General features: G+C 40.3%; 1 protein-coding gene across 1 annotated transcript in view; it reads left to right on the top strand.

Moving 5' to 3' along the window:
* Nucleotides 1-53: 53 nt before the first annotated feature.
* FCHO2 (FCH and mu domain containing endocytic adaptor 2) overlaps nt 54-10986 on the top strand; it is an 81764-nt gene continuing 70831 nt past the window's right edge. The window contains exon 1 of the mRNA XM_044446544.1: nt 54-210. Coding sequence (XP_044302479.1) covers nt 178-210 — 33 coding nt within the window. The 5' untranslated portion in view covers nt 54-177. The remainder of the gene's footprint in view (nt 211-10986) is intronic.

Here is a 10986-nt window from a genome sequence, read left to right as displayed (position 1 = left end):
TGCCTGCGCCTTGGCGCGCGAGCAGGCGCATGCGCTGTAGCGGCCGCCTGGATCGGCTCGGGAGAGACTTTGGGCAGGAGGGATTGGAGCTGTGCTGTGAGGGGAAGGGCGGCGTTCGGAGGCTGTTTCCTCTTTCCGAGGCCCCGGTGGCGGACGAAGCCGGGCCGAGGCGGCGAAATGGTCATGGAGTACTTCGTGGAGAATTTCTGGGTAGGGAGCTGGTTTTGTTCGGAGCCCCCTTCCCTCCCTCGCCTGCCCCCCGCCGGGCTGGCTTGTGTCACGCACAATAGAAGGGAAGGAAACGAGAAGGAACGAGGGGAGACGGGGTAGGACGACGAGCTGGAGCCGGCGGCGCCTCTTCCCGGCTCCTGTGCCAGCTCCGGGGCAGGGCTCGGGCCTGCCGTTGTAGCGGTTGCTGTGGCAGGGAAGCTGCCGGTTGGGCTCTGGGCTTCATTTTCTCGCGCTGGGCAGCGACCCTACGCTGAGGCGGCCACCCTCGGGCCAGCGCCTGCTGCTTTGGGTGAGCGAGGCGGGCGTCCCGGAGGGCTGGGCAGCTGTGCGGATGGTGCTGCTTCCTAGGCCAGTATCCTTGTGCGGCTCATGCCCGGGGGTATTTTGAGTCCGTGTCCTCGTGAGCAGGAGGAACCTTAGCACCTGCTCCAGCGGTGTCCTCGTAAGCGCCACAGAAGGTGGAGGGGGGAGCTTCCGAGGCGAGCTATTCTGAGGGGCGTCTCGCTCGGCGGTAGAAGGACGGGCAAGGTTGGATGGGATTGTTTACTTTCCCTCTCCTGTACGCTCGGTGTCAAAACCCTAGAAACTGAAGCTTCGCCCAGTGGAAGTTTACTCGACGTTCTGCCTCCTCCCTTCCTCTAGTCGCTCTTACAAATGCCGCTCTTGGTTCTTTACAGCTTTCTGGAATCCCAGACTGCTCCGTCATGGTGCTTTCAGGTCTTTAAACTCGAACTGTTTATTTGCAACTTAACAGATTTCTTACGCATCTGTAAATCAATAAAATAGAAATTCGAAGTCATTGCTTGTAATAATAGTCGCAAGTCACAATCTGAGCACAGCTTTTTAAGTACACGCACACACACACTTACTGGAGTAGTTATGGACTTGAGTTACAGGCTAGAAACCATTGTGGTGTTTTAATAGTAAATAAAACCACAGTGGTTAGTAATTGTGGTGCAAAACCAGGAACTTAAAAACAGCAACCCTGTGTTGTACATGTATGCCTTCCACACTCTTGTGCTGTCCAGGAGTGAAACCTACAAGGAGATACACTTTGTTGCCCATCTGTTCCACTTAAACAATCAGAAGAAAATGAAGATAGTTGTAGTATACATTAATTTTAAATAGCACAAATAGGCTGCTAAATAGTGTATTTAGAAACTCTTATGTCTGCCTTCTGTGTTGAGTTTCTAAGAATACCTGTGCGAGGTTGACTTGTGTTTCCTATTCTTTGAAAAATCCATAAATAACCATTTTTAAGTTTTGTGAACTAGTACAGAATTTAGTGAGATTGCAGTCTGGGGAGTAAGGTCTATGGAACCTAGTGACTTATTTCTGAGTAGATGTGTGTATGTATGATTGCACTGCAGTGGTGGAAGTCAAATACCTTTAAGCTTTACATTTCTCTTATGTTCTTTGTGTTTTTTAGACTCTAAACCATCTTTCTTGCATATGGATAACTTATTTGTTTATTTAAAACTTTTATATGCCGTCCCTTATGCATGGCATCTCGGCTCACAACCTATAGGCATTATGAATATTACACCACAGTTATATACTTAGAAGATAGTCCTACTAAATTCAGTTGGGATATACTCCATGGGGTTAGGTTATCAGCAGATGTTTTTGGTGGAGATGCACAAACTGTGATCAGTACTGCTGTTGTGAAAATCATCCAGAAGGTTGGCATGTGGTTTTTTTGAAACACTGGACCACCTTTTAGAAGGGAAAGCAGCCCTAGTGGATGTTAGCGTGACAGTTTGTGTGGTAATTCTGTCAATACTTCAACAGTCAATTGGTGGTTTACTACTTTCGGGGTTTAGGCCTTGTAAAATTCAGATTCAGCCCTCTCTGGTGAATAGGATGTATTCATCTGTGCAATGAAAATTTCTTATTTTTTGATTTAGGGAAAGCAGTATGGAGCTATGTGATTCTTCTCTGTCACTCCTTTAGACAGCTGTATTTGTGTTTATATTAACATCTGTAGCTCTGCTTACAAAGAGTAAGGGAATGTGCCAATACCTTAGTGGTTGAGAGAAATGCTGAAGGCAGGTTGCATTAGAGTAGATTTCAAGGGTAGTACATGCTACTAAGCTTGACAAACTTGAATACCTGCCAGTTCTGAAGTGAAATGGAGCTACCCAAAAATAAGGTAGTTGATTACTTGTAGTGGGGGGACCTGAAGTATGCAGGGTTGTGAATTTAATAAATAAATAAATTAAGAGAAAATTTATCGAATGTTGGTTTAATGATTTTACTTAAGCACACATTACACTTTAAATTCAGGAGATAAGAAGAAGAAACAAAGGAAAACAAAGGGGGGGATATAGGGAAGGAATGAGGAAGGGTTTAATGTTTTGGATTGGATAATGAAAATAAGTTAATTAACTGTTCATAATCTCCAGGAAAAAAAACCCAGACCAGAAGCTATGAACTTACAAAATGGTGGCGGTGGTGGAGTCTGTGGGTGTACATAGTATGTGGGAAGGAGGTCAACAGTGTTAAATCTATCAGTCAAGCCTTTATCTGAAAACATTTGAAGGCAGAAGGCTTATGTATCAATTGAAAACAAAACCAAAATAGAAAATTAAAAGATAGGGAAAAATGGAGGTCAGAAGAAGGAGTTGACCTGTTCAGCCCGGATAGCTTGTAGTAACTGTACTGGAAAAGGAGATTAGCATTGAAGTGATACCTTTCTCATCTCCATAATTACATACCTCTGCTACATGGCAATAAAACAACTTGGTGCTTATAGCCCTCTAGCACTATTTAGAACTGTAATGGAAGAATGTGTGTGTGTGTGTGTGGGGGGGGGAAGAACTCCTGCAATTCATGAAAAGGAACAGCCCCCCCCCTTGGGGAGTTGGGATACACTATGAGACTGTGTTGCAGTTTCTGCTTGTTTGCTCTTGAAAATCTCAAAAACTTAAGTGGATTAATTACTAGCCTGCTGGTCAGTTACAAAATTACAAATATCTTTTTTTCATGTAATTGACCTGAGTAAGTATATATATTTAGGCTTCAATCCAGATTTCATTCCTGTTCCTGGAATGGGGGAAGACTTTCTTGCTTTTCCCTTTCCACTTCAGCCATTTGAACTTTTCCCAAACATGCTCTGATGGGTTGGGAGACACTTTGGAACAATGTTGGAGGTGGTCCAGGGTGTTGTAGGGTGAAGAAAAAGTGAATCAGTCTACTTTCGCCTTTCACTCATAGAATCTTTCTGGATGAAAACTCTTCTGAGGATTGAAGGAATCCTTCCATTTGTGGAAATCAAAGTTTGGATCCAGTCCAGTACATTTCACTCTGACAGTTTATTTGGAGGAGGTTGGGGGAATATATGTCATGATGTAGGTTAAATTTTCTCCCTCGGATATACCAGTGCTTAATTATTTTATAAAAAATGCATTTCATGAATTCATTGATGATAATGAGTGGCTACCAATGACAAAAATAGTATTCTGTAACTTTTGGCAATTTCAAAGTCATAATGTTTTCCAGGTTTTCCAGGTTCCTAGCAAATATATGAAAGTATATATTGAAATATTGAAATATATATATGTCTCAGTGTGAAATGCAAAGAAAAAGTAGTGGCAGTGAGCTGAAGGTGCTATTACAACTTCAATGGAAGAGAGCTGTTGAAATGAATGAATGATTGTGAACATATTGTGAACTGTTCTTTGGGTTAGTCTGTCAATAGTTTTAGTGCCTTTTCCTTTACATTTAAACAATGTAAAGGGAATAGATATTATTATCTTTAAACTTTTACAGGTATTTTAATAAAATAGCTGCATGATATTTAACAATTTAATTACATTAACAATGCAGTGGTGTAATTCTTAGTGTCTGGAAGGCTATAGCTTGTTTTTGCTCTTTTTCCTCTTGTTGCTTTTTGCTTGTTAGTTTCAGCTGTGATGTCATACCAGGGGCTCTTATGTTTGGAGTGTCCCCTTGCTCCCCACAGCTAGCATAGAAAGAACCATTAATCCAGTTGAGTTACTACATTAGAAAGTTTTCCAGTTTCTAGAAAACTTTGCAGTTTGCAGATGATTCAAAACTAGGTGCAGTAGTGAACACCCTGGAAGACAGAATGAAGATCCAGTGATCTTGATAAACTTGAAAGCTGCACTAAAAGCAACAGAATAAGTTTCAGTAGGGGCAAGTGGCAAGTTCTTCACCTAAGGGGGAAAAACCCATTGCATTGATTCAAGATGGGGAATATGTGGCTAAACAGAACTGAAAAAAAGTCTTTGGACTTATTGTGAACAACAGGTTAAATATGAGCTAACAATGTGATGCAGCTGCAAAAAGGGTAAATGCTACTTTGGGATGCATTAATAGAAGTATTACTTTCAAATCACAAGAACTAGTAGTTCCCCTAAACTCTTCACTAGTCAAACCTCATCTGGGATATTGTGTTCAGTTCTTGGCACCAAAGTTTTAAAAAGATGCAGAAAAATTAGAAAGGATCGAGAGGAGGACAAAAATGATCCAGGGTTTGGAAACACTGTCCCATAAGGAGAGACTGAGAGAACTGCGCATGTTCAGCCTTGAGAAGAGATGATTGAAGGGGGACGTGATAATACTCTATAAGTACCTCAAAGGGAAGGTTGGGATTGCTTCTCACTGATACCAGAGTGTAGGACATGGAATAATCAAGTCCAGTTGTGACAACCTAGAAAAGGTTTCCTCACTGTCAGAGCAATATGACAGTGGAACAAGATGCCTAGAGAGATTGTGGGCTCTCCCACACTAGGGACATTCAAGAAGAAACTGAACAGTCTGTTATTAAAACCTATGTAACTGGTAATGGAATATTAAAGTTCTGCCTCTGATATTATACTTCATACCTTATGTAGTAAATTAGTTTAAGCTGTACAATTTGAAACTTTAGCTAGGGGATTTTGAATTTGAATGTTTTTCTATATAAAACATTTTCCATAGAAGGATAATTTTGTATGCAACCTGTCCTTGACCTTAGCTGCTGTGCTGCAACTTTTCTTGTTAAGTTTGCTTTTGCTTCTTTTTATAGTTCCACCAAACTTTCCCTATACTACCATGTCTGAGATAGAATATGCAGGTTCATGTAGTGAATTTGAGCTGTCTCAGCATATTTTTGTTTGTTTATTATTAGAGGGTCCAAGAAACCTAGAGGGAAGGAAAATCCTGGAAACTGTGGGGAAGCAGGGGTTTTTTTTGGAAAGGCACTGATTTTCAAGGATCTTGCCCTTCCCTATCAGCCCCCTATCACATTCTGCTACCATTCAGAAGAATCCTGTCTCTTTGAGTAACATTTGGGAAGGCTATCCGAGGAAAGGAGGTCAGAATGACATGTAAAAGCATAGGATTTTAAAATAGTTTTAAAGAAACTTAAGAGGAATTTGAAAAAAAATATTCAAGGTTGCCATTCAAGTAATTTGGGTTTTGCAAGTCCTGTGATAACCTATAATTTGTCAGGTTTGATGGTACAGCTGGCAATGGATGCCATGGGAGGGGTATGATATGCGCCAGGTATAATTTTCAAAATGGCCCTGTCTCATTCCTCCAGCTATAGACATCCTAGTAGCAGATAAGATAGTGAGGAATATTTCTGATATCCTAAACCAGGATATTTATTTGTTCTTCTTTTTTTGCCAATCAATCTGTCTCTGTCTCTGTGTGTGTGTGTGAGAGAGAGAGGGAGAGGGAGAGGGAGAGAGTTACTGAGTATTTATTTGCACTGACTCTTCTTCTACAATGCTGAAACTGTTTTTCATAGGAAAGTAGAAACATTTTGGACTCCTTCATGGTATGTCTTGGTTGAGGCTGGCCCACCCACTGTGGGATCATAAGCAGTTTTTATCTTTGAGGCAAAATTGTGCAGAAGTGCACCACTTCTCTTTTATCTGTAAAAGAGAATGCCAGTCAGTGACTTAAGTCCAAGAAGCTAAAAGGACACATTCAGCTTTTCCTTTTCTTGGTAACTCCAAAATAAAGTCTGCTTCTATTTGTATAGTTTGGTCCTTGAGTTCTGTTTCATAATAACTCATGAAATGTGGGGTGATGAAAGTGGTACTTGCCCCTTTTTTTCTTAATTACAGATAGCACTCTGCAACACTATGTTGTGGGTTCCACTTGTTTCTCCACAATGTGTGAGCAGTACTAACATTCAGGGCCCCAGCCAACCTGGAACAGGTACTTTTTCATTTGGAAGAATCACAGGATAAAAGAATGGGAAAAGGATCCCCCCTCCTACCTGCCATGCTATATAGTACTGTATGGGTCATGTTTGGACCTGTCTTACAATCTTGAGCTTGAGAATTATATTGCTGAAGAGATAGTTACTATAGGAAATGGAAAATGTGTTTCTTTTCCTTTTCTTCCGCCTGATACTTCCCTATGTAGTACCCAAAAATGGTTAACCAGTCATAATTCCAACCTGTTCTCCCTTCTCCAAGATAGTCTAAACTGTTAATGACTAAAGCAGGGCAATTTCCCCTTGCCCTCTATTTTTTTTTTGTCTCCTTTGATACCCTAACATTCTGTGTCTCAGCTGCTTTCAGCCACGTACTAAACAGAACCCACAGCCTTCCAAACTTCTTGTTTTTTTCACTCTTTTTCCCACCCTCAGAATGGAAAGAGCACCACCAACAAATTTCAGTGGTGAAACATAGGAATTCAACTCTTTTTCCCCAATCTACCCACTACAAGGAAACCTTTCAGCAGGGGTAGGAATCTCTGTCTTTGGCATCCACTGTGAATTCAGAAGTTCCACTTTCAGACAGTGAGATGAGTTGCTCCAGTATTGACTGACTGACTGATTGATTTAAATTCTAGTGACAGTGGTGGGTTTTGTCAGAAAATTTATCACTGGACAATTTTCAATATCTTATAATTGATCATTTATTTGACTTATATTTATTTTTTAAAGCCATCTTAATTTTATATGCTGTATAATAGCTCAGATTTGTTCTGATGTTCAGAAATAGCCAAACTGATTAAATAAATCCAGGATAAGTAGTATGACAGGAACTCCTTATTCTTGCAACAAAGAGACTAGAGCAACTTGATCTTCTCTTGGTCTCGAGCACTTTTACAGTCACTTTGTTTCAACATTCAAAACTAATTCCTTAGAATTAGATTTTTAAAGAAATGCTCAAGATACCTGCAGGAGGACCAAGGTGGGAGGAGTAGGAGAGAAAGGTGCCCATTACCCACACTGTGCACAGTCATCTGTCAAGAGCTTTGGAGATAGGTCTGTGTACTATTGATTATCATGACTTATGAACCTACCCAACAGTAACTTTTTTGCAAGTTACTGTTTCTCAGCTTCAGCTTTTTACCTGAGCTGAATGAAATGAATAGTGGTAGATATGGAGAAAAAAAATAAATGCATTAAAAGTACTTGGATGTTTTCATAAATGTACTACAGGATGCTGTAATGTTTATATCATTTTGCATAAAGATTTACATAAAGAAGGCACTTCATTGAGGGTAGTTACTAAGGATTCAGGTTTGAACGGTAAGAACAAATTTGAAATAAGCCTCAGTTTGTAACTGGTAAATTCCTTAAATATCACTTTTCTCAGTGAATTTATAATAGGGTCATCATGTAGCTTCTTTGCTGGAATATTAATTAAATGATTGGGAAACTCTTTGAGGTATGCTTACTTATAAGATTCTTTTCTTGCTAACTGGAAACAGATCAAGCTCAAAGTCGTTTTACTAAGGTCTGACTTGAGATTAGCATGAAAAAAGAAAGTGTTAATTATAATGGTTTCAAGTCAGAAGCTTTAGGTAAATACCATTCAGTACTGAAGGATTATTTCAAAGAGAAGTCATATGTCTGAGTTATGATTGAGAGAAAGCACAGAATTACTCTAAATGGGATTGTATCAAAAGAAGTATGAGCAGAAAGAGTTTGCTTATTAGCTTTTTCTTACAAACTGTAGCACAGGCACTTTGTGCAACTTCTGAAACTGTCACACTAGGTCTGTAGCTAATGTCTACCGAATGGCTACATGGAGCTCCCTAATTTAGGGATGAACAGTAGGCAACTGCTGTAGATTTTAGGTGACAATCCACTGCAGAATGCTACAATGGCTAAATTTGTAGTTTGCTATAGCAGTTGACTGCCAAAAATCAGTAGCAAATCAGCATTTTTTTTGTAGCTGCTGTTGGTGGTCCACAGAATTCTATCAGAACTGCATGGAAAGTGTTGCAAGGAGGTGAAAGTAGCCCTTGGAACGCTCCTCTCCTAATGCCTGTAGTGCATTCAATTGCACATTGCAGAGTGTTTACTGCAGCTAGTTCAAACCCAGCCACTTTAATTCCCAAGCCACAAGAGCAAGACATACCGTTCTAGTAGGGAGTTGTTGGTGCTCCAATCTCTGGGGCTTCTTAAATGAACAGTGCAAGTTCAGTTATGCTCAAAATCCTTCAAGCTAGGTTCCAGCAGTATGTGGACCTAGAGCTGCCAGAAGTACAAGCGGGGTTTCAAAGAGGCAGAGAAACTAGAGATCAAATTGCCAACATACACTGGTTCATGGAGAAACCTAGGAAGTTCCAGAAAAACATCTACTTCTGCTTCATTGACTATGCTAAAGCCTTGGATTGTGTGGATCACGACAAATTGTGGCAAGTTCTTAAAGAGATGGGAGTACCAGAGCATCTTATTTGTCTCTTGAGAAACCTGTATGTGGGTCAAGAAGCAACAGTGAAAACTGGACATGGAACTACAGATTGGTTCAAAATTGGGAAAGGAGCATGACAAGGCTGTATATTGCTGCCCTGCTTATTTAACTTATATGCAGAGCACATTGTGCAAAAGGCTGGGCTAGATGAATCACAAGTCGGAATTAAGATTGCTGGGAGAAATAACAACCTCAGATATGTCGACAATACCAATCTAATGGCGGAAAGTGAAGAAGAACTAAAGAGCCTCTTGATGCGAGTGAAAGAGGAGAGCACAAAAGTTGACTTGAAACTCAACATTAAGAAAACTAAGATCATGGCAACTGGTCCTATCACTTCCTGGCAAATAGATGGGGAAGAAATGGACAGATTTTATTTTCCTGGGCTCCAAGATCGCCACAGACGGTAACTGAGGCCAAGAAATTAAAAGACGCTTGCTCCTTGGGAGGAAAGCTATGGCAAATCTAGACAGCATACTAAAAAGCAGAGACATCACCCTGCCAACAAAAGTTTGTATAGTCAAGGCTATGGTTTTCCCACTTGCAATGTATGGCTGTGAAAGTTGGACCATAAGGAAGGCTGAGCGCCGAAGAATTGAAGCCTTTGAATTGTGGTGCTGGAGAAAACTCCTGCGAGTCCCTTGGACTGCAGTTTCATCAAACCGGTCAGTCCTAGAGGAGATCAACCCTGACTGCTCTTTAGAAGGCCAGATCCTGAAGATGAAACTCAAATACTTTGGCCACCTAATGAGAAAGAAGGACTCACTGGAGAAGACCCTAATGCTGGGAACAGTTGATGGCAAAAGAAGGGAACGGCAGAGAATGAGGTGACTAGATGGAGTCATTGAAGCAGTCAATGTGAGCTTAGGTGGACTTTGGGGGATAGTAGAGGACAGAAGAGCCTGGAGGAATGTTGTGCATGTGGTCGTGATGGATCAGGCACGACTTCACGACTAACATAATGTAAGGAATTTGAAATGTAAACTATTAAAGGTACAGAATTCAGAGGGGGGGAAATGCCAAAAGACACTTTTGTAAATGCTTATGGTAGCCCTTGCAGACGTAGGCAAACATTTCTTGGTTTCTGTTCATTTTCCTCATGCAACACTCTTTTGCTGAGATGGAAACAGCTCTTATGTGAGTAGAAGTAGTTTCTCATGACTTTATTGCATTTTTGATTGCTTTTGTTTCCTTCCTCATTTTCTTGTCTTTATGTTTCTCAACCCTGTTTTTCTCTTGAGTGCTTTCCTTCCAATGCAGCAAGCTTCTTAAACCATTTGCAGTGAGAGAAAAGTAATTTAGAAGTAGTGAGAGAAGAGTAATTTAGCAGTCATATTTTTTAAAAAATAGCCTTAACCAAATAATACTGTCACACCCATGAGACTAAAACTTGCTTTATGTAAACCACATAAACCTTGGATGGACACTAAAACTGTTTACTGTATTCACCAGTGAAGAAGCCTTCCCTTCTTCAGTAGCACATAACACTTTTCAACCTCATTCCTTCCCTGCAGTTGCTCAGGAATCTAGCTAAAATCGTATGAGGGGCTGTTTTATTGCAGTCACATTGAAAAATTTTGTGGAAGTTCATGGGAAATATACCATTATTCTTCCATTCAGCTGACTAAACCAAGGGTGAAAATAGGGTCATGTGCTGGGTCATCCTTCCTTCCTTCCCTCCTTCCTTCCTTTGGCAGTAGTGATTGATGACTGTAAGGTTTGTCAGTTCTTTCAGGGGATGGTGAATAAGCCAAACAAGACATTTAAAAATGCTTTTCTGATACTCCTAGATAAAAATGAAGCAATTTACTTTGTCCACAAGAATCAACAACACCTTCAAATTTTTGAAAGTGCAAATTTATTTCTTCCATTTCCAAATTAGTTTGTGAGGGGGGTTTTTTTTTCAGTAAAATGCCTATATAAAAACTTTTGTGCATTATTATATGCATAATAATATTTCATATTCATCAGAGAACTGAAAAAAATCAAAGAATAATTGTGTTCTGGTTTATGTATTAATTTGGCAAGTGAAAATTGTTTGTTATTTAAAACTTTTATATGTTGTCCCTTATGCATGGCATCT

This window comes from Varanus komodoensis, unplaced genomic scaffold, assembly GCF_004798865.1.
Source record: "Varanus komodoensis strain SLA01 unplaced genomic scaffold, ASM479886v1 scaffold5, whole genome shotgun sequence".
Classification (NCBI taxonomy): Eukaryota; Metazoa; Chordata; class Lepidosauria; order Squamata; family Varanidae; genus Varanus; species Varanus komodoensis.
Note: the sequence above shows the minus strand (reverse complement) of the source record. Positions and strands in the feature narration are given on the sequence as shown.